General features: G+C 41.0%; 1 protein-coding gene across 1 annotated transcript in view; it reads right to left on the bottom strand.

Moving 5' to 3' along the window:
- Positions 1–11063, bottom strand: part of LOC144260525 (sodium-dependent neutral amino acid transporter B(0)AT3-like) — a 113977-nt gene extending 102914 nt beyond the window's left edge. Inside the window, exon 1 of the mRNA XM_077809179.1 lies at positions 10904–11063. Coding sequence (XP_077665305.1) covers positions 10904–11063 — 160 coding nt within the window. The remainder of the gene's footprint in view (positions 1–10903) is intronic.
- Positions 11064–24316: the final 13253 nt, after the last annotated feature.

The following is a 24316-nucleotide window of genomic DNA, read 5'->3' as shown; positions in this document are numbered from 1 at the left end:
CTCGGGAGGGTGGAAGACCATGAGTGTCGATGAAGCCCTCTTGCTCTAGGCCCAGGCAAACTGAAGCCCCTCCGTTCCTTGAACTTTCTGTAACCCTGCAAAACTATAAAAAAGCTAGCACACAAATAGACAGGTTTGCACACGGCTCGCTAGCCAAAACCAGCTTCGGCCAAAAAAACATAAAATAAAAAAAATGTTTAGCAAAAACTAGTAATAAATATAACCAAATAAGGCAAGTCTCAAGCAATGCTAATAAAAAAAAAACATAACTAGCTGCTTTAGCTAATTGGCTACGGTATTGTACGGGGCAACAGGTAATTGGTTGTATATGCTTGTGTAATTAAATAAAAAAAAGGTATAAATTGTATAATGTAATCTGCATTGGGGCTGCAGGATTTAAAACAGCTCAGTCTCCCTGCACCATATCTAAAGCTTCAAATAAAACTCTCTGCTTCTCCACCCCATTGTGGTCATTGGTGCAGCGCACACGGGGCAACAAACCCACCTGTTGCTTGCCTCGGGTACTCTGTGCCAGCAACAGGGCTATTTGCTTTCCCCTTGAATCTTTAGTTGTTTTGCAAAATTGCTTTGCCCAAAATAAACCCTGATCATCAGAACACATCTTCCCACCATGTTCTCCATGTTTTTTTTTTAAACAGTAACATTTCAAAGAGGATCTGCAAGCAGTTTAGACATCACAATCATGATCCTCTGCTGGGGAGGGAATGGGATAGAGTTGAACTTGGAAATGGTTCCTGATTTTGATTGTATTTTTCGTGTATTATATTATTGAAGATCTCCTCATCCAAGGGGCAGAAAAGAACTGCCCAGGCTTTGGTACCCCCCACCCCAACAACCTTGAGTGAAATTAACAAGAAAGCCAGAAATAGCCCCTAATTTGGGGTTTAGACCACAGAGTGAACAGCTCAATTTAAACTGTTCTTATGCAGACAGCAGGCATCCTGGGGAGGCTTTTCCCTAAGCCAGTCCCCCTCCTCCCTGCTACAAGCTAGAGGGGAGCCGCTGCAGCCCCTGCTGTGGGGGAGGGGAACGGGGAGCCTAGCAGCGTGGGGCAGCCTGGCTGGAGGAGGAGGGAAGAGAGAAGCCGATGTGACAGTGAGTTTTCCCCTTCCACTGGCTTTTATTAGCTCTGGATTTAAGCTGTGCAGTAAATGCCTAGCCTTGGTCTCACCTTCCTCTCCCCCCAACTATGAATGAAATTAACAAGGATGCCAGAAATAGCCCCAATCCCAGTCTGAACCAGGGAGGGAGCGGCAAGTTTAAACTGTTCCTATGCAGACAGCAGGCACCCTGGGGAGGCTTCTCCCTCAGTCAGTCCCCCTGCTGCCTGCTACAGGCTAGAGGGGAGCTGCTGCAGCCCCTGCTGAGTGCGGGGTTCGGGGAAGCACTGAGCCTAGCCCTGTGGGCAGCCTGGCTGGAGGAGGAGGGAGAGAGAAACCAATGTGACAGTGAGTTTTCCCCTTCCACTGGCTTTTATTACCTCTGGATTTAAGCTGTGCGGCCAAATGGCTATTGTATTCTGCCCCTGCCTTGGTCTCACACAATGCCCCCTCGCCCGCTGCCAGCAACAACCCTGAGTGAAATTAACAAGGAAGCCAGAAATAGCCCCTCATTCCCTGGTTCAGACTGGGGAGTGAACAGCTCAATTTAAACTGTTCTTATGCAGGCAGCAGGCTACCTGGGGAGGCTTCTCCCTCCTGCTCCCTGCTACAAGCTAGAGGGGAGCCCCCGCAGCCCCTGCAGAGTGCGGGGGTCGGGGGAACAGGGAGCCTAGCCACGTGGGCAGCCTGGCTGGAGGAGGAGAGGGAGAGAAACAACAAACAAATTTGACAGTGAGTTTTCCCTTTCCAAGCTTTTATTAGCTTTTAGTTTGAACTTTTTGTTCTGCAGCCAAAAGAGGTGAAAGTAAGCCAGTACTGAATGCTCCACTTATTTGCCAGTACACTACTGCATCTTTTTTTACCGGTACTCCATACCAGACCGGACCAGCTTACTTTCACCTCTGAAAAAGGTACACTTGAATTTTAACTTCTCTCTTCCCGTACAGTAAAATGGAGGCCTCCTGAGTCTCAAACTTGGCCAGAAGCAGGAGCAAGTTAGACATCTATTCTACCTACAATAACTTCATAATTCTCACTTTCAAGATCTAACCCATTTACTGAAACAACTAATGAATTTCATATGTATAGGTCATATTTCACTGCTGAGAATATAAGGAATCTGTTTTATTCCAGATACTCTTGTATTTTGTGACAGCTAGTTCAAAATCAGGCCAGAGGATAAGGTAGGCCATAGGGATTTCTAAAGCAGTTGTTTGGGTGCAATGTAGCACTGCGTCCCTAATGGGATTTGAATGCCAAGGTGAAAAATGTGACTTTATTTCCCCAGAATAAAACTTGCTGTTTGCATGAATGGTAATTTTTTTTAATTCATCCTGTAAGGGCACATGCCTGGGCTTAGTTGCAGTAGTAATAGTTGATATGACCCATAAGCTCTCTTACTGAGGACTTTTGCTTGAGGCAGGCATACCTATGGTAGGCTATAATCAGAAATAAAACACTGCACCAAGATGCTGTTAGACTAGCTACTTCTTTTCAAGTCCCACATATTTTCCAAATCACAATACATATTTGTTATTTAAAAAACCTTTTTTCATGTGTCAATTTTAAGTTCCAAAGTACATAACAGGGTCTTTAAAAATAATCCTTTACAATCCCAGTTGCCAGGGATCCTGTCTGTTTACCTCCTATTACTCTGGCAAACAGCATCCATATCTATTAGTCATAGCAAGTAAATAACTTACTTAACTCAGGCAATAAACCTAAATAATCACTAACGACAGAAGGTGATAAAAGTTTCAGCACCGATATTGTGTTTTTCTCTGTGATTGCAAATGTACTGAGCTGAGTGTGTTAGACCCAAGTTACTTAGTAACACAAATTGCCGTGAATAAGGTTCAGAGGTCTGATGAAAAGCAATTGACATTAATCGAAAATATGTTCCTGCTTTTTATATCTTGTTTGGTAGAGCACTTAAAGATGAGGAAAAATATAGCCTCTGATTTCCAAACACTTGAATAAAACCCAAACCTGAACCACTTGTGGGAATTGCAGTTTATGCCTTGGAAGGCACTGTGCCTCAGGGCCTGTCTATGCCAGGTTCAAATTAGGCTACACTGCATGGGTGCATTGCAGCTACACTAAGGGTTTATAGTGTTGTACCTACATTGGCACAGATATCCCCAGGATAGACTGGCTTTGAGGTACAATGCTTTACAGGATTTCATATGGCCAAGTGCATTCCTTGCTCAGGGCTGGGTTTGAAAGATGAGATTTTTTTCAAAAGTACATAAATGGGATTTATGTTCCTAAATCATTGAAAGTCAATGGGACTTGTGCTTCTAAGTTGTTTGAGTGAGTGCTTTTGAAAATCCCACCCAAAGTCACATTTTAGTCTGAAATTAACAAGACTTAAATAAATCAATCTAGCCACATTATTTATTTATCTTGATAAACCTTGTGGCCATCATTTTTTTTCACTATAATCTGCAAAACATCTTCTAATTTCTACTTTCCAGAATAAATAATCTTGGGAGTTTCTGAATGCACAAGAAACACCTAGTTTGTATAATTCCTTATTATAAATAGTCGGGGCATGGAGGGCTCATAACCTAAAGAGAATGAAGGTAGTTGACAACAGGAAGAGGGGCACCCAGCCATGCCTCAGATGGAGCAGCAAATGGTAGGTCAGGTGCTGTGCAAGGCCACACCGTATCACCACACCTTTTTTAGTCTCATGACTTCATCTTTCTTAAGGTAAAGTAACCAAACTGGAACTTCAAGTGTGGAGCACTGATTACAGTTCAATATAGTAGAGCTTATTCACCACTGTAACTTTGTGTCATTGCTTACAACAATGCAAAGTGGATATAAATTACTACATAATTATATCATTTTATACCAACTTTGCACTGGTGTAACTATGGAATTGCAAAGCATCACATCTCAATATTTTTCAATCCCTTTTAAAAATATCTAGCTCACTCTACTTTTTTTTTTTCTGACTGCTGCTGTGTGCTGGGTAGACAACATAAGCACTTGGGAATTGTCAGACTTGATGAGAATAATGTTCCAGCTAGTTCAATAGCCTGCCTCCAACAGCGACCAGTACCAGATGCTTCACAGGAAAGTGAAAGAAACCCCTAAGTAGGCAGATGTAGTATAACTGCACCCCCAAAGAACCCTAATTCTAATCCCTAATACTTAGAGATTGGTGTAAACCCTGAAATATGAGGTTTTATATTCCTTCCAAAATTTTGTTAGCATTAACTACGAACTCAGGATATTCTTGTTAACCACATGAAATGTCTAATTCCTTTTTGAATCTTGCTAAGTTCTTGCCCTTAATTATATATGGCAATTAGTTCCACAGTCTAATTGCACATTGTGTGAAAAAGTATTTCCTTTTGTCAGTTTTGGATTTGCCACCTTTTAGTTTCATTCAATGTCTTTTTGTTCTTGTGTTATGAGACAGAGAACAGAATCTCCCAACCTATTATCTTCTGTACCATTCACTATTTTATATCCTTTTTATGCCCCTCTTATCCACTCTTTTCAGTCACTCTTCAGATGAAAGTTTGTCCACGTCCCTAATAATTTTTCTCACCCTTTTCTGGACCCTCTCCAGTTTGGCAGTATCTTTTTTGCAAGGGGGTAACCAGTTCTGTACATAGTACTCAAAATGAGTTTGTAGCACTGATTTATGTAATGGCATTATAGTATTTTCTGTAGTATTCTCCATCCTTATGAATCCTAATATCTTATTTGTTTTTTTGACCACAGCTGCACATTAAGCTGTCTATAATGATGCCCTGGTCCCTTTCCAAAGTTGATACTATTAACTTAGAATCCTGTAAGGTGTATATTTTTTCCCTTCACTGTGCATTACTATGCATTTTTCATCATTGAATTTCATTTGCTGTTGTGCTGCCCATCTACCTAGCTTGTTTAGGTCTCTCTGAAGTTACTCATAGGCCCTTTGGATATTGTTTAACCTAAATAACTTTATGTAATCTGCAAATTTTGCTATTTTACTGCTCAACCCCCTTTCTAGATCATAAATAAACACACTAAACAGCACTAGACATAGTATGGAAACTTAAGGCACCCCACTGTTAACCTTTTCAATGCTCACTACAGGGGTGTGAATTCTAATGCACAACCAACGTGTTGCACAGTAACGGGCCTGTATAGATCCTGCTGGCATAAACGAAAAGTTTCCTGTTATGAGTTAATATAGTACGGTTTCAATGTTAATGATAGTGAGCACCAGCAGGGTCTACATGGATCAATTAGTGTGCAACACATTGCTGGGCTTTAGAATCACACACCTCTAGTACACGCTGTCACACCGTGTACACAAGCCCTTTGCTTCCTGTCTTAGCCAGATACATGACAGTACTTTATCTCTCATCCCATGATTACTTAGTTTTGTTGGTAGCCTATTTTGAGGGACCTTGTCAAATGCCTTGTAAAGGCTAAATAAATAATGTTAACTGATTCTCCTTTATCTTCTACTGTTTGATATATTCAGAGAATTGTAATCGTAGTTAAATGCAATGTCCCTTTGCAGAAACAGTGTTGGTTAGAGGCCACCATATCATAATCTTCCATTTGTTTTGTTTTCTATTTTTAAATGTTTCAACCAATTTGCCAGATACAGCTATAAGGTTTACTGGCTTGTAACGCCCCAGAGCACCCAAAGGCCTTATTAAAAAAGACATCATCTCAACTGAGGTATCCACAACGGCTCTTAATGTGTTTTCCTCAGAGGATCCTGCAAGTTCAGGGCCTTTTGTTGTATGAATTCAATTATTTTTGTCAATGTGCATTGTTTGACATTTATGCAAGTTTATAATTCTGCCATTTTTCATAGTTGTCCTAATTATGTTTAAATTAGTGAAGAGCAAAAAACAAAAGGTTTAGAAGTTCAATTTGGAATCTGAAAAATTGGTTTATAAATCTCAGAATAACGGACTTGCTTATAACATTTTTACACTTCTGCTTCTAGTCCAAAATTGAACCATGAAATGCAGAGGCATATGAAAATGTATTTCAGCTGAAAGATTTTCTTTGGATTTAGTTCAATTCAGGACAAAGATGTTATTTTTTTTCCTTGCAGCAGATTGTGAACAGTCTCTCTTCAAAAAAAAAAAAAGAAAAAAGAAAGAAAGAAATATAAATTTTTAGATGTGACCTGTGTAACCAATACAGTGATGTTTGCAGTGAGCCTGAAACAAAACCTCTGAGGTGTGAATGGATCCATTCATCTGAGTGTTAATGCAGGTGTGAATGATACTTTTTCACAGTTTATCAAAGCATGTAAGAAAGGAAAGGAAGTTATGAAGGGTAACGGAGTGTACGCTGACAGATCATACATTTTGGTGTACAAGTGGATGAGTATTGAATCATTTTTTTTCTCCCCATAACTGAGATGGAACCAAGCCCAAAGGGTTAGCCTGGTGTCTGAGTCCCATTTAGGGAAAAACTCAAGCTGGAGGCCAATAAGAGTCCATGGCAGGATATGATTCATTAGAGAAAAAATTATTCAATCACTGCCACACAAGTGATTTTTAAATGTTATTGCTAAGTACTGCTATTGTAAACTTGGGAAAATAATATTCTGGTTCATTTTTAAATAATAAAATAACTAAGATTCATAGATTTTTAAGGACATAAGAACAGCCATACTGTGTCAGAACAATGGTCTATCTAGCACAGTATCCTGTCTTCCAATAGTGGCCCTGCCAGATGCTTCAGAGGAAATGAACAAGTCAGGGCAATTATTGAGTGATCCATCCCTTGTTGTCCAGTCCCAGCTTCTGGCAATCAGAGGTTTAGAGACACCCAAGCATGGGGCTGTGTCCTTGACCATCTTGGCTCATAGCCACTGATGCACCTATCCTCCATGAACTTATCTAATTCTTTTTGGAAACCAGTTATACATTTGGCCTTCACAACACCCCCTAGCAACAAGTTCCACAGGTTGACTGTGTGTTGTGTGAAGAAATAATTTCTTATGTTAGTTTTAAATCTGCTGCCTATTAATTTCATTGGATGTCCCCTGGTTCTTGTGTTATGTGCGGGGCAAAATAACATTTTCCTATGCACTTTCTTGTCACCATTCATAATTTTATAGACTTCTGTCATATCCTCCCTTAGTTATCTCTTTTCTAAGCAGAACGATCCCACTCGTTTTAATCTCTCCTTGTATAGAAGCTGTTCCATACTCCTAATCACTGTAGCTGACCTTCTCTATACCTTCTCCAATTTTAAAATATCTTTTTTGAGGTGGGGCAACCAGAACTGCACACAGTATTTAAGGTGTGGGCATACCATGGATTTATATAGTGGCATTATGATATTTTCTGTTTCATTATCTGTCCCTTGCCTAATGTTTCTTAACATTCTGTTAGCTTTTTTGACTGCTGCTGTACATTGAGCAGATGTTTTCAGAGAACTATCCACAATGACCCAAGAGCTCTTTCTTGAGTGATAAGAGCTAATTTAGACCCCAATATTTTATATGTATAGTTGGCATTATATTTTCCAATATACCTTATTTTGCACTCATCAATATTGAATTTCGTATGCTATTTTGTGGTCCAGTAACCCAGTTTTACCTTGCTCCATTGTGAAAACTGACCCATGACAGCTTACTTTGCTTACAAGCCTTTGGTGTGGGGCTTTGTCAAAGGCTTTCTGAAAGCCCAAGTACAATATATCCACTGGATCACCCTTGCCCACATGCTTGTTTATATCCTCAAAGAATTCTAATAGATAGGTGAGGCAAAATTCCCCTTACAAAAGGTGTGTTGACTCTTCCTCAACATATTGTGTTCATCGATGTGTCTGATATTTCTGTTCTTTACTATAGTTTCAATACTTTCTCTGGTACTGAAGTTAGACATACCAGTCTGTAATTGCCAGAGTTGCCTCTTGAGCTTTTTTTTAGAAATCAATGTTGCATTAGCTATCCTCCAGTCATCTGGGTCAGAGGCTGATTAATTTGATAGGTTACATAGGTTGGCCTCCTGCATGACACAGGCCATAGAATTTCAATGTGATTCTTGAATCAAGCCCATAACTTTTGGTTGAGCCAGAGCATATCTTTTTAGAAAGATATCTAGACTTGATTTAAAGACTTCAAATCACAGAGAATCCACCATATCTCTGGGGTGTTGTTCTAATGGCTAACAATCCTTACTGTAAAAAAAAATGTTTTAATCTAAATTTGTCTAGTTTCTGCTTCTAGCCATCACACCTACTACTTGCATATAAATCATCAGTAAGTCACCTCTTAACCTTCTCTGTGAGCTACTGTATTGACCTTTTTAAGTCTCTCACTGTAAGGCAGGTTTTCCAGACCTTGAAGCATTCTTGTAGCTCATTTTTGCACCCTTTCGAATTTTTCGGCTTACTTTTTAAAAGGTGTGCGTACTGTGATGTTGCACTCGATATGATTCTGTGAAGGTGTGCTGGTGAGTGTGGATGTGGTGTGGCTGGAATGTGCTTCGTGTGGAGGATCTCTTGTGGAGTATCATTGCAGAGCTTCTGATCTGCTGAGTGTGGTCATCCTGTTTGTGTAAATGTATCACTCTTGTGTCTGAAGCTGGAAGTGTGAAGTGTGGCTCTGAGGTCCTATTGTGATTATGCAGGGTGTGGGCCATTGGTGGTGGTTTGGAATCTTGATGGCTCCCATCAGCCAGGACAATTGTGAGTCAGGCTGGGAGGAATGAAGGCTTGGAGTCTCACAGGAGATGTGGCCATGTCACCTGGTGCTGGGGTCCATCTTGAACCTGGTGCTTTTCCATTGCGGGGGACGGGACCCAGAGAGATGGAAAAGATTGTGCCCAGACTAGGAAGGCATCCAGTCTGTGAAAGAAACTTATTGAAACATCTGTGAGGGTGAGATTTTATCTGTATTCAGTTTTATTACTGTATTGGGTTTAGACTTGCATGTTTTATTTTATTTTGCTTGGTAATTCACTTTGTTCTGTCTGTTACTACTTGGAACCACTTAAATCCTACTTTCTGTATTCAATAAAATCACTTTTAACTTATTAATTAACCAAAGTATGTATTAATACATGGCGGGGGGCAAACAGTTGTGCATACCTTTCTATCAGTGTTATAGAGGGGGAACAATTTATGAGTTTACCCTGTATAAGCTTTATACAGGGTAAAACAGATTTATTTGGGGTTTGGACCCCATTGGTAGTTGGGCATCTGAGTGTTAAAGACAGGAACATTTCTTAAACTGCTTTCAATTAAGCCTACAGTTGTTAGGGGACATGGTTCAGACCTGGGCCTGGGTTGAAGCAGCCTAGCGGGTCTGGCTCAAACCATGCAGGGCACTCAAGTCCCAAGCTGCCAGGGCGGGAAAACAGGGGAAGAAGTAGTCTTGGCATATCAGTTGGCAGCCCCAAGAGGGTTTCTGTGATCCAACCCGTCACACATACCATTTCAAAAATGGTCTCACTAATGCTTGATTTAGTTGTAATAACACCTCCCTACATTTACTTGATAGTTCTCTGCTTATACTTCCAAGTGTTTATACTCTTAAACACTACATTGCATTTGAAGCTTACGTTCACTTAGTTATCCACCATGCCACCTAAATAGCTTTCTGAGCCACTTGTTTCCAGAGTACCCCCATCCTATAAGTGTGACCTACATTCTTGGTTCTCAGATGTCTGATCTTGTATTTAGCTCTACCAAAAGGCATATTATTCAACTAAACTTAGTTTACCAAACAATCCTGATTGCTCATTTAACACTCCGTGTTTTGTGTCATCTGCAAACTGTACTGGCATGGATTTTATACATTTACCAGATGTAAGCCATGTCCACTCACCGTGGCACTATATTCCCTTCTGGTGGGGACTAAATCACACAGACATTGGTGAGCCTTCTACAGCCTTAGCATAGGATAGCTGAAACTTTCAGCTGAGGTAGTAGTGGATATTAAGATCCAGAAGTCCCAGGTTTGATTTGCTGATGAGGATGATGATCAACCCAAAGGCATCAGCATTACACAGGTTATTGAGAAAGATATTGAATAACATTGCCCAAAACTAAATCCTTGTGTGACCCCACTAAAAACACCTCATTTTATGATGATTCTCCAGGTGCAGTTACTTTTTAACAGTTGGGAATGCACTTAATATGGGCTACATTATTTTTGTGTAGTATTAATTGTGCAATACTAAAATCAAATGCCTCACAGAAGTATGAGTACATTATGTCAACACAGTTGCCCTTTTCAACTTGTATTCAGACCTTTAATATCCAATAGTGAACAAACATTTCTTAAAATAATTTAAAGATATATATTTAAAATACAATTTTATTTTACTTATAATTTAGAATTTTAATTGAGTTGTCTTTTGATGAGGCATGGCATTACGAAGCAATTGGTTTAATTTTCCTAAAGAAAGGAAGCTTTCAAAAGGCCTTCCAGACACTTTTCCAAAGTGTCACTTTTTAATTCAGCTCATAGAACCAAGTTTAAATCTGCTCTGATGGCACAGCTGTAATAATGAGAAATTGTTTGCAAAAAGTTTTAACACTGATTTTTCCTAATTCATGATTACTGTAAAGTATTCCTAGTTTGTGGACATTTCCTAAATCAATATATCTTTTTAAAATATAATTTTCACACAGTGAGAAAGCTATTCTACTTTGTGGAAAAGGTTACATTAAAAAAGCAAAAATAGAATATTAGATATTAACATATTTTCCCTGCCCGTTCATGCTTTATATATATCGTTAAATTAGTATTCTATGTTTAATTTCTGACAAAGATCCCAACTTGCTCTTACCTCCTCCATATATTTGACACAAGTATGGAAATCTCCAAACATTTCCCAAGCCTACTGCAAATCCAACACAGCTTAAAATATACTGCAATTTATTATCCCACTTCGGTCTGTCATCTTCTTTAAGAACTTCAGGGATGTCCAATGACTGAGCATTTGACATCCTTACAAAGTGTGGTATTCTTTTATCCTCCTGTTTAACGAATAGGGGGAAAAAACTTTATATAATTCAGAGCCTGGCTCTTCTACAAGTTTTATACGAGGAGAGTCTGAAGATTTCTGGAAAAGAGGTGGAGCTTTCATCACTTTACATCATCCAAAATTTATGAGTGTAAGGTTTTGCAATTTAAAACCAAAACTGGGAATGATTGATATGTAGAGGGAGCTATCTCCCTTGCCCTTTTTTTGTGATTTTCTTCTTTATTTCTAGAACACAGAGAGATACTGTTAATTGGTAACTCAGGGTCAAATAGTTTGTTTTCTTTGTAGATTCCTATTAAACCTCTGGGTTCTCAGATACTTTACAAAAGTTTTGTCATCTGAAAACAAAAAATATCTTGCAACATTCAGATCACATTAATATAATAAAATATTTTAAAAAGTGTTTCTTAAAAATAATCCTAAACAGCTTTGATCAGAAAAAGCCATCCCCCAGCCTTGGTAGGAAGCTTACTTAGTTTCCATCACTCAGTTAAAAGGGTTGACTGATGACTTCTTTTGGAAGAAAAGGAAAGTAAAATAAATGGAAGGAAAAATGAAATTAAGCACTTTTATCAGTTAATGCACTGTACTGAGGTAGGCTAGTTTGTTTGTTTCAGCCCCTATACACTATTTGTATAGATGAATAATAAACAGGAGTAACATTACCAAACTGAGCCTCTCCAAAAAATTACTGGGGCAGGGCTATCCCCTAGAATACCCAATACTCAAGTGGGACGTGTGAGATCTGGGCTTAAGTGCCAGCCCCAAGTCTCTGACATCTCCAGTGAGTACCCTAACCACTGAGCTATTGGGTATTCTATATGATAGAAGGGGAAAAGCTCTCCTCCTGAAGCTGTTCCACTGTATAAATGAACAAACATTCATAGGGCCAGAGAGGGAGCAACTAACTTCATATCCCAGTTTTAAGGGAATTCTCTGGGAAGAGGGAGACCAACCATGGGATTCACAAAGGTACTTAGAGTAGCAGCCGTGTTAGTCTGTATTCACAAAAAGAAAAGGAGTACTTGTGGCACCTTAAAGACTAACAAATTTATTTGAGCATAAGTTTTCGTGAACTACAGCTCACTTCATCAGATGCATTCAGTGGAAAATCATTTTCCACTGAATGCATCCGATGAAGTGAGCTGTAGCTCACGAAAGCTTATGCTCAAATAAATTTGCTAGTCTTTAAGGTGCCACAAGTGCTCCTTTTCTTTTTACAAAGGTACTTAGGTGCCTTAATCCTTGATTTAGTCACCTAAATCTGGGGTTTAGCCACCTAAATCCCAGTCTTAGGCTCCACCACTATTCACATAACTCCTTTCTGCTGTAAAAGTTCCCTTAGCACCTAAGCACCTGCTGCCCCACTCAAGGCACATGGATGCCTATCTTCCACCTAAGACCTGAGTGATGCAGGGAAGATAGGCATTCACTTGCCTATTTCACAGGAAAGGTCCCTATCTGGTCCCATTCAAAATCTGGTGAGTTAGCTCAGTGAGATAGTCTGGTGTGTGGCTCTTTCAATCTCTCTGGTGAAGCTGTTCCACTGTGTATAAATAATTGAAGAACCATTGGAACAGGGGGACTGGACCCTGGGGGGGCTCACTTCCCAGGTTGGTGCCCTAACCACCATGTGACAGAATCATTCTCTCTTGCTAACCCAATAACTCTTGAACTATCCCATAGCTCAGTGGTTTGCTCAATTGCCTGAGGTATGCTAGAGACCACTGTTCAAATCCTTTCTCTATCTCAGGTAGAGGAGGGTATTGAACCTGGACCTCCCAAGTAAGAGCTCTAATCACTAGGCTAAAAGTAACAATGTGGGCCTCCTCTAAACATTTTTTGTGGAGCAAGATGCCTGAAAAAATGATATATCTTAGGCTCCTAAGCCACCTCACTAGGAGGGGTTTCCAATTGTGGATTGCAAGCAAAGATATGTGTCTCCATGAAGCTTGGACTTAACCCCAGCCTTGAAGATAGGTGCCTAAGGACATACCTGTCTTCGGCATCTCCAGCTGGCTAACATAGGCAGCTCTCTGCCTATCATGCTGGTTTTTGTGAATTGCAATCTAAGACACCTATCTCTCTCCATTCATGTTGTAGGGAGCCCTAGGTGATGAACAGGCTCTGTGAATCAGTGTTACTGTGATTTTCTAGACACCTAAAAGTTAGGCATTGTGATGATCAGCATCACAACCCTTTGTGAATCTAGCCCCAAGTTCTTAGTTCTTGCACCAGTGAAAATCTAATTATTTATATAAAATGGAACAGCTCCAAGAGAAGAGAATCACTTGTTCAACAGTCTGGTTAGGGCATTGAACTGGGATAGAAAAGATCCAAATTCAACTCCCTGTTCCAAACTGGACAGAGCAGACTGGTCTCCCCTATCTGTGATGTGTACCCTAACCACTGGATTATGGGATGAGTCTCTCTTTGTGATTTTTCATGCTAAAAGGCCGACCTGAGCTAGGAACGGTATTCCAGGAGAGAGTTCGTGGCTGTGACTCCTGAGAGGAAGGAGATGCCTAATTACTTTTGACAAGGGAGGCTTAAGCCACACCCCCATCCCTGGCATTTTCTACTAGCTAGCTTAGGTGATTTATAGATCAGCTTGCTGGAGTGTGAATTCCCTTCTTAGATGCCTAACTCTTCTCATACATTGGCTAGGGACACTGGGTGCCTAACTTGGGGCTGAGGGTTCCATGGGGTGGTAGGGTGCCTAAAAGCTAGGTGCTGCAATTCTGAGAAGTGGATGTAACCCTTAGTGATCTGTGGGTAATATGGTCATTGTACTATCCATAGTATTATTGGTCCGATTTTGTTGTTGTTTAGCACTCAACTACAGTGCTAAAGCTGCACTTCTGGACCAGCAAAAGAAATATGTGCTTAGCTATATAATGCTGTTCTTTGAAACCGAAACCTGTGGAAGAAATATGGAAAGTGAAGTTTCAACAAAGTGAATCAAGAAGATGACGTAAAAACATAAGAATGGCCATTCTGGGTCAGACCAAAGGTCCATCTAGCCCAGTATCCTGTCTTCCAACAGTGGCCAATGCCAGGTGCCCCTGAGGGAATGAACAGAACAGATAATCATCAAGTGATCCATCCCCTGTGGCCCATTCCCAGCTTCTGGAAAACAGAGGTTAGGGACACCATTCCTGCCCATCCTAGCTAGCAGCCATTGATGGACCTGTCCTCCATGAATTAATCTAGTTCTTTTTTGATCCCTGTTAGAGTCTTGGCCTTCACAACATCCTCTGGCAAGGAGTTCCACAGGTTGACTGCGTATTGTGTGAAAAAATACTTCCCTTTGTTTGTTTAAAACCTGCTGCCTATTAATTTCATTTGGTGACCCTTTGCTCTTGTGTTATGAGAGGGAGTAAATAACACGTCCTTATTTACTTTCTCCACACCAATCATGATTTTATAGACCTCTATCATATCCCTCCTTAGTCATCTTTTTTCCAAGCTGAAAAGTCCCAGTCTTAATCTCTCCTCATATGGCAGACACTCCATACCGCTAATCATTTTTGTTGTCCTTTTCTGAACTTTTTCCAATTCCAATATATCTTTTTTGAGATGGGGCGACCACATCTGCACCAAGTATTCAAGATGTGGGCGTACCATGAATTTATATAGAGGCAATATGATATGTTCTCTCTTATTATCTATCATTTTCTTAATGATTCCCAACATTCTGTTCACTTTTTTGACTGCCACTGCACATTGAGAGGATGTTTTCAGAGAACTATCCACAATGAGTCCAAGATCTCTTCCTTGAGTGGTAAGAGCTAATTTAGACCCCATAATTTTATACGTATAGTTGGGATTATGTTTTCCAATGTGCATTATTTTTCATTTATCACCACTGAATTTCATCTGCCATTTGTTGCCCAGTCACCCAGGTTTGAGAGATCCTTTTGTAGCTCTTTGCAGTCTGCCTGGGACTTAACTATCATGAGTAGTTTCATATCATCTGCCAATTTTACCACTTCACTGTTTACCCCTTTTTCCAGATCATTTATGAATATGTTGAATAGGACTGGTCCCAGAACAGACCCCTGCGGGACACCACTCTCTCTATTCTGAAAACTGACCGTTTATTACTACCCTTCGTTTCCTATCTTTTAACCAGTTACCAATCCATGGGAGGACCTTCCCGCTTATCCCATGACTGCTTACTTTGCTTAATAGCCTTTGGTGAGGAACCTTCTTAAAGGCTTCCTGAAAATCTAAATACACTGGATCCCCCTTGTCCAAATTCTTGTTGACCAGCTCAAAGAATTCTAGGAGATTGGTGAGGCATGATTTCCCTTTACAAAAAACATGTTGACTCTTCCCCAACAAATTGTGTTCATCTATCTGTCTGACAATTTTGGTCTTTATTATAGTTTCAACCAGTTTGCTTGGCACTGAAGTTAGGCTTATCGGCCTGTAATTGCTGGGCTCACCTCTGGAGCCCTTTTTAAAAATTGGCATCAAATTAGCTATCCTCCAGTCATTTGGTACAGAAGCTGATTTAAATGGTAAGTTACAGACTACAGTTAGTAGTCCTGCAATTTCACATTTGAGTTCCTTCAGAATTCTTGGGTGAATACCATCTGGTCTTAGTGACTTATTACTGTTTAGTGTATCAGTTTGTTCCAAAACCTCCTCTAATGACACCTCAATCTGGGACAGTTTCTCAGATTTGTCACCTAAAAAGAATGGCTCAGGTTTGTGAATCTCCCTCACATCCTCAACCATGAAGAATTCATTTAGTTTCTCCACAACAGCCTTATCATCCATGAGTGCTCCTTTAGCATCTTGATCATCCAGTGACCCCACTGCTTCTGATGTACTTTAAAAAAAATTGCTATTACTTTTTGTGTCTTTGGCAAGCTGTTCTTCAAATTCTTTTTTGGCCTTCCTAATTACATTTTTACACTTCATTTGCCAGAGTTTATGCTTCTTTCTATTTTCCTCACTAGGATTTAACTTCCAGTTTTTATAGAATGCCTTTTTGCCTCTCACTGCTTCTTTTACTTTATTGTTTAGTCACAGTGGCTCTTTTTTGGTTCTCTTACTATGTTTTGTAACTTGGGGTATACATTTAAATTGAGCCTCTGTTATGGTGTCTTTAAAAAGTTTCAATGCAGCTTTCAGGGATTTTACTTTTCGTGCTGTACCTTTTAATTTCTGTTTCACTAACCTCCTAACTTTTCTATAGTTCCCCTTTCTGAAATTAAATGTTACAGTGTTGGGCTGCTGTGGTGTTTTCGCTGCCACAGGGATGTTCACCTCATGGACCTGATCCTGATCACTTAGCACTAAATCAAGAATTGTTTCTCCTCTTGTGGGTTCCAGGACTAACTGCTCCAAGAAGCAGTCATTTAAGGTGTCACGAAGCTTTATCTCTGCATCCCATCCTGAGATGATACGTACCCAGTCAATAAGTTGAAGTCCTGCACTATTATTAAGTTTTATTATAATAGTCTCTCTAATCTCCCTGAGCATTTCACAGTCACTATCACCATCCTGGTCAGGTGGTCAGTAATATATCCGTACTGCTATATTCTTATTATTAGAACATGTAATTACTATCCATAGAGATTCTATGGTACAGTTTGGTTCATTTAAGATTTTACTTCATTTGATTCTACACTTTCTTTCACATATAGTGCCACTCACCCACCAGCACTACCTGTTCTGTCCAGCCAATATATTTTGTACACTGGTATTACTGTGTCACATTGATTATCGTCATTCCACCAAGTTTCTGTGATGCCTATTGTCAGAAATATAAAGGAAAGGGTAACCACCTTTCTGTATAGAGTGCTATAAAATCCCTCCTGGTCAGAGGCAAAACCCTTTCACCTGTAAAGGGTTAAGAAGCTAAGATAACTTCACTGGCATCTGACCCAAAATGACCAATGAGGGGACAAGATACTTTCAAATCTGGAGGCGGGCGGGGGGGACAAAGGGTTCTGTCTGTCTGTGTGATGCTTTTGCTGGGAACAGATCAGAAATGTAAGCCTTCCAACTCCTGTTAAGTTAGTAAGTAATCTAGCTAGAAAATGTGTTAGATTTCCTTTTGTTTAATGGCTGGTAAAATAAGCTGTGCTGGAGGGAATGTATGTTCCTGTTTTTGTGTCTTTTTGTAACTTAAGGTTTTGCCTAGAGGGATTCTCTATGTTTTGAATCTGATTAACCTGCAAGGTGTTTACCATCCTGATTTTACAGAGGTGATTCTTTTACTTTTTCTTTAATTAAAATTCTTCTTTTAAGAACGTGATTGATTTTTCATTGTTCTTAAGATCCAAGGGTTTGGGTCTCTGTTCACCTATACCAATTGGTGAGGATTCTTATCAAGACTTCCCCAGGAAAGGGGATGTAGGGCTTGAGGGGGATATTTTGGGGGAAGACGTCTCCAAGTGGGCTCTTTCCCTGTTCTTTGTTTAAAATGCTTGGTGGTGGCAGCATACTGTTCAAGGACAAGGCAAAGTTTGTACCTTGGGGAGAATGGTAAGAATAAGCTTAGGGGGTCTTTCATGCAGGTCCCACATCTGCACCCTAGAGTTCAGTGACACCTTTTATAACAATATCCTTATTTAATATCTCCTCCTTACTAGGACATAGACAATCTCTATTAGTAGAGCCTCCCCTAAGGTATGTCTCTGTCTGAACTATGTGCTCCTCCGCACATGTCAGCTTTCCCCCAGCCCTTAGTTTAAAAACTGTTCTACAAACTTTTTAATTTTAAGTGCCAGCAATCTGGTTCCATTTTGGTTTAGGTGGAGTCCATTCCTCCTGTATAGGCTTGCCCTTTCCCCAAAGTTTCCCCAGTTCCTAATAAATCTAAACCCCAAATCTACACCATCCTCTCATCCATGCATTGAGACCCTGCAGTTCTGCCTGCCTACCTGGCCCTGCGCGTGAAACTGGAAGTATTTTAGAAAATGCTACCACGGAGGTCCTGGACTTCAATCTCGTGCCTAGCAGCCTAAATTTGGCCTCCAGAATCTCTCTCCTATCCGTCCCTATGTCATTGGTACATACATGTACCACAACCACTGGCTCCTCTCCAGCACTGCACATAAGGAGAGACATCTAGATGTCTCGAGAGAGCCGTAAACTTTGCACCAGGCAGGCAAGTCACCATGCGATTCTCCTAGTCATCGCAAATCCAGCTATGTTTCTGATGATCAAATCGCCCATTGCTAATACCTGTCTCTTCCTAATACCACACCATCATCTGGAAGGAGGGTCCCAACTATGGGATTGTTTCCCTCTGCTCCAGTTGGATGTTCTCCTTCTCTGAGACTTTGATCCTCCTCAACAGCACAGAGGCTGTCAGACAGAGGGTGGAACCATACTACTGTGTCCCATCTATGTACCTCTCTGTCTCCCTTAGCTCCTCCAGCTCAGCCACTCTGGTCTCCAAAGCCCATACACGGCCTCTGAGGGCCAGGAGCTCCTTGCACCGAATGCACACAAACGTCACCTGTCCATAGGGCAACTAATCATACATGCTGCATTGGGTGCAATAAACTGGATAGCCCCCACTATGTTGCTGGACTTCTGCCTGCATTGTCTTTTTACTCCTGAAGTTAGTTCTTTTGTTGAGCTGTTGTTTTTATCAGGGTCTTTTTTGTGTCTTAAGTTTAAAGAAGTTTAAGGAATATCATGTGTATCTAGCCCCCCCCCCACTCTCCCACTCACACTCTAACAACTGTCTTGCAGAATTCCCCTGTTAGCTGCTCCTGTTCGTTAGCTCCTCTGGTCGCTTAGGAGTGGGCTTTTTAAAGCCCTCGTCTTCCTGAGTAGCCCCGCCTCCTGGTTAATGGCTGAAGGGTTTAGGGATCAAAACCTCATTAAGAAGCTCTCAGGACAAAGTTGTATATACAGGTGTTTATATATATATATAAATGTTATATATATATATATAATGCCTGTTGGTACAACACCTTTTCTCATGAGCTCTTACTCTAACAAAATTGCCTTAGGTTCATAAGAACAAGATGTAAACAAATTAGAATACCTTAATTAAGCAAACTAATATGAAGTTAGTTATTTTCTAACTGCTATTTTTCTTTTTTGCAAACTCTCCTGACACTAGCTTCTTTGCATGTGTAAATACAGTTTCTTTCATGATTTACATATTAGTAGCAATGTGCAGTAAACTAATATATTTTTAAGGCCAGAAAGGGTTATTGTTATAACCATCTCATCTTATAATGCATAATACAGGTCCAAAACATTCAGTATTTTCTGCATCAAGCACATACTTCTCTTTGAGTTTTGCATATTTTTTTTAAAAGCTTTCTTGTCTTGATTTAAAGCCATTAAGTGATGAGACTCCACCACATCCATAGGTAAGTTGTTTCAATGGGCGATTCACTTGTGATCTGAAAACTCCTCAGTGCCAATTGGTTAAGGGTTCGCTGTTCTGTAACAGCAACACCTATCTGGCCTGACAAGCACACTACACTTAACACACTGTTTTCGTAAAGGGTCCTGTGAGAATACTCATGAGGGCATTCTGCGCAAAAAAATTAAAAATTCTGCACACAGTATTTTAACATTTTGCAAAATTCTGCAAATTTTATTTGTCAAGTAAATGTGGAGACTCTAGCATGATATTGGGAAGCACAGGCCACTGGCTGCACAGAGATGGGAGATCACTGTGTAGCTCCCCACTGGGACCCGGACTCAGTGGTGAGGCTGCACCCAACCCTGATGCGGCGCAAGGACCAGGCCTTCCCCAGAAACACCCCAGGGCCCTGCCCCTCCCTGCCAGGTGCACCAGGTGTGAGCAGGCAGGCTCAGCAAGGCAGGATCCAAGCTTGGAGGGGTTTAGTATGGGGGGATCCAGGTGTGGATTGAGAGGGTTTTGTGTGGGGCAATCTGGGTGTGGTGGGGATCTGGATGCACAGGGGTTTGTTGTGGGGTTCTGGGTGCAACGGTAATGGGAATCTGCAGGGGGGGGGTCTAGGTGAAGGTGGTTGGGGCTCAGCGGTGGTATCTGGGTGTGTGGGGGATAAAATTCAGCAGTGGGGCGTTCAGATGCTGGTGAGCTCAGTGTGGGATCCAGATTCTGGTGAGCTCAGTGAAGGTGGGTGTGTCCAGATACTGGGGAGTTTGGTTCAGTGAGGTGGGGATCCAGGTGCAGCTGGTTGGGGCTCAGTAGGGTGGGGATCTGGGTGCAGGTGGCTCATTGGGGTGGTCCAGGTGCAGGGGGAATGGGGTTTGTTGGAGGGGTGGGTTCTGGGTGTGTGGGGGGGATGAGGCTCGGCAGGAGGGTCTGGATATGAGAAGGTCTGGATGCACAGGTGTTGGGCAGATGGGGGAGCAGCGATCCCTCCTCCTGCAGCTGAGGAGTGATTGGTGCAGGAAGCATGGAGGAGGGGGCAGTTTTCAGAGCTTCCTACAGCCAGGGGAGAAATCTGGGGGTGGGTCTGACACAGTCCCAGATGCTGTGCAGGGGAAGAGGAAGTCCTGTCCTCCCCAGCCCAGCTGGAACTAGAAGTTGAGCCCAGCGCAGGATAGGAGGCAACAGCCAGGTCTTTCCCAGTCCCACCCTCCTGCCCCACAGTGATTTACTGCTCTACTGGCTGCCCTGGGCATCCAAAACATACTGCTGGGAAGGGTCATATGACTGCTCTTGTGGCTTCCCTTTGCTTCTCCATCAGAAAGTCATTTTTCTGCAGGGAAGCAAAGAAATCTATGGGGGAAATAAATTCCCCAGGAGTAGATGTCTAATGGAAGTTTATGTCATATTGATTCATAATTGTTATGTGATTTATGTACAGTTGATATTTTAAAAATTGTATATATGCATTGAAAATACGTTTTAGGATCTGTGTCCCAGCCAGAGTTGACAAACAAATTGTTTCTAGACAAAGGAATGTTGATTTACCTGTCTTCTTAGATTCATGTGTAAATTAAGCATTATCATAGAATCATAGAATATCAGGGTTGGAAGGGACCCCAGAAGGTCATCTAGTCCAACCCCCTGCTTGAAGCAGGACCAATTCCCAGTTAAATCATCCCAGCCAGGGCTTTGTCAAGCCTGACCTTAAAAACCTCTAAGGAAGGAGATTCTACCACCTCCCTAGGTAACGCATTCCAGTGTTTCACCACCCTCTTAGTGAAAAAGATTTTCCTAATATCCAATCTAAACCTCCCCCACTGCAACTTGAGACCATTACTCCTCGTTATAAGTCGATACAATGGAGGAAATCAACATTTGCAGAGGAAATCAACAGGGGGATGTGAATTCAACAGAGGAAAGCACACTAGAGTCTGAACCCCATGGGGGCAGGGTCATGCTGACTCTGGAAACAAAGACAATGACCTCTAGGAAATATAAGGAGAAGCAAAAGGACATTTTCGTATCCATTTCACTGAGGAACATCCTTGGCAAAGGGGAGTGATTCATGAACCTGGTTTGACTGAAAACCAGCAAGCTCTGCAGAAAAATTTAGGTGAGAGATTTTTTAGACAAAGAATTGTAGCCTGCTAACATTAAGTTTTAGTTTAGTAAAAGCATGTTATACTCTTGTTTTATTTGTAACCTGTTGTTCTTATTACCGTTGCTTGCTTTCCCTTAAAATCTTTACCTTTGTTAACAAACTTACATTGGTTTTCACCATAAATAGATTACAGTGCTGTGTTCTTATTGGAATTGATACTCAGTTGAATCACGCAAGTTGCTATGTTACTATGCCTGTGGGAGTAGCAAACCTGGTAACTATTGTTCATGTCCAGCAACAGGGCTGGACACTTGGGGACAGGGGGAGGGAAACACTTCTGAGACGTTCGGGACTGGGGTGCATTAAGTGTTTAAATGTAAAACAAAGTAGAAACTGGCAGAGCGAGAGGAGAGTGCTTTAATGTCTGAAGGGCTGACATCCAGCCACCACAAGAAAGACTCCCTCTGACTGGAGGCAGGAGGGTAGCATGGTGACCCACAGTCCAGGAAACCTGAGAAGGTGTCACATCGCTGTCAAAACTTTGCACTTTATTTCGAGTCTGACTTTGTCTAGCTTCAGCGTCCATGCTCTGGATCTCATTTATGCCCTTCCCCGCTATATTAAAGAGCTGTGTACTATCAGAAATCTCTTCCTCATGTACAAATATTGTAGTCTGTGATCGAGTCACCTGATATTCTCCATGCTTACAGATTATAAAGACAGAAGGGATTACTGTGATCTTCTCATCTGATCTCCCGTATAACATATACTTCCTTCAAATAATTTCTGTTTGAACTAAAAGCATATCTTTTAGAAAAAACATCCATTCTTGATTTAAATTACCTTCACTCTTAAAAAATTACACCTTATTTCCAGTCTCAATTTGTCTAGGAGCTTAAATCACATTTTCAAAAGAAATGTATGTACTTTGGAGCCTAAAAGTCCAATTCATTTTCACTGAGACTTAGGTTCCTAAGTCACTTATGCCTTGCAATGCTGCACTAAGCAACACTTAAATCCTTTAAAACTCTGGGCCATGGTGCAAGAACTCATGTTATTAGGCTCTGTGATGGTGTCTCCTGACAGGGTGCCCACATATCTATTTAGGGGACACCATCACAGGGCCTAATAACATCAGCCACACTATCAGAGGCTCATTCACCTGCACATCCACCAATGTGATATACGCCATCATGTGCCAGCAATTCCCCTCTGCCATGTACATTGGTCAAACTGGATAGTCTCTACGTAAAAGAGTAAATGGACACAAATCAGATGTCAAGAATTATAACATTCATAAACCAGTCGGAGAACACTTCAATCTTTCTGGTCACACGATTGCAGACATGAAAGTTGCGATATTACAACAAAAAAACTTCAAAACCAGACTCCAGCGAGAGACCGTTGAATTGGAATTCATTTGCAAATTGGATACAGTTAACTTAGGCTTGAATAGAGACTGGGAGTGGCTAAGTCATTATGCAAGGTAACCTATTTCCCCTTGTTTTTCCCTCCCCCCTCCCAGATGTTCTTGTTAAACCCTGGATTTGTGCTGGAAATGGTCCACCTTAATTATCATACACATTGTAAGGAGAATGATCACTTTAGATAAGCTATTACCAGCAGGAGAGTGGGGTGTGGGGAGAGAAAACCTTTTGTAGTGGTAAACACCCATTTTTTCATGCTTTGTGTGTATAAAAATATCTTCTATACTTTCCACAGTATGCATCTGATGAAGTGAGCTGTAGCTCACGGAAGCTTATGCTCAAATAAATTGGTTAGTCTCTAAGGTGCCACAAGTACTCCTTTTCTTTTTGTGAATACAGACAAACACAGCTGTTACTCTGAATACTGTAGAATAGTGTAGTGTTAATTAAACTACAATAACTCTTTTATTCCTCTGCTGACTATGTAGGATACAGTCACTTCACCCTCTGACTGAGCCAAAGAGTAGTTGCATTCACAGACAACCACATTACAACTTCTGGGTCATGAACTTTGTCACTTTTTTTGGCATCTTCTATGTCATATCCTAATTTCTTCCAGTTTAGAGTGGGCCAGTTCTATCAGGTTAATTGGTTAAGCTTCTCTTACCCAACAGGAAATGAAACCAGATATTATAGGGATAACAGAAACAGGGTGGAATAGTAGTCATGACTGGGCTACAGGTATTGAAGGGTATGTGCTGTTTAGGAAAGACTGAAATAAAGGTAAAGGTGGTGGAGTAGCACTGTATATCAATGATGAGATAGAATGTAAAGAAATAAGAAGCGATGAAATGGATATGACTGAGTCCGTCTGGGCAAAAATTAAATTGGGGAAGAAAACTATTAGAGCCTCCCCTGGGATAGTACTTGGGGTGTGCTATAGACCGCAGGGATCTAATTTGGATATGGATAGAGCCCTTTTTAATGTTTTTAATAAAGTAAATACTAATGGAAACTGTGTGATCATGGGAGACTTTAACTTCCCAGAAAGACTGGAGGATGAGTGCTAGTAATAATAATAGGGCTCAGATTTTCCTAGATGTGATAGCTGATGGATTTCTTCAGCAAGTAGTTGCTGAACCTACTAGAGGGGATGCCATTTTAGATTTGGTTCTGGTGAGTAGTGAGGACCTCATAGAAGAAATGGTTGTAGGGGATAATCTTGGCTCGAGTGATCATGAGCTAATTCAGTTCAAACTGAACGGAAGGATTAATAAAAATAAATCTGCAGCTAGGGTTTTTAATTTCAAAAGGGCTGACTTTCAAAAATTAAG

This window comes from Eretmochelys imbricata, chromosome 2 (genome assembly GCF_965152235.1).
Source record: "Eretmochelys imbricata isolate rEreImb1 chromosome 2, rEreImb1.hap1, whole genome shotgun sequence".
NCBI lineage: Eukaryota > Metazoa > Chordata > Testudines > Cheloniidae > Eretmochelys > Eretmochelys imbricata.
Note: the sequence above shows the minus strand (reverse complement) of the source record. Positions and strands in the feature narration are given on the sequence as shown.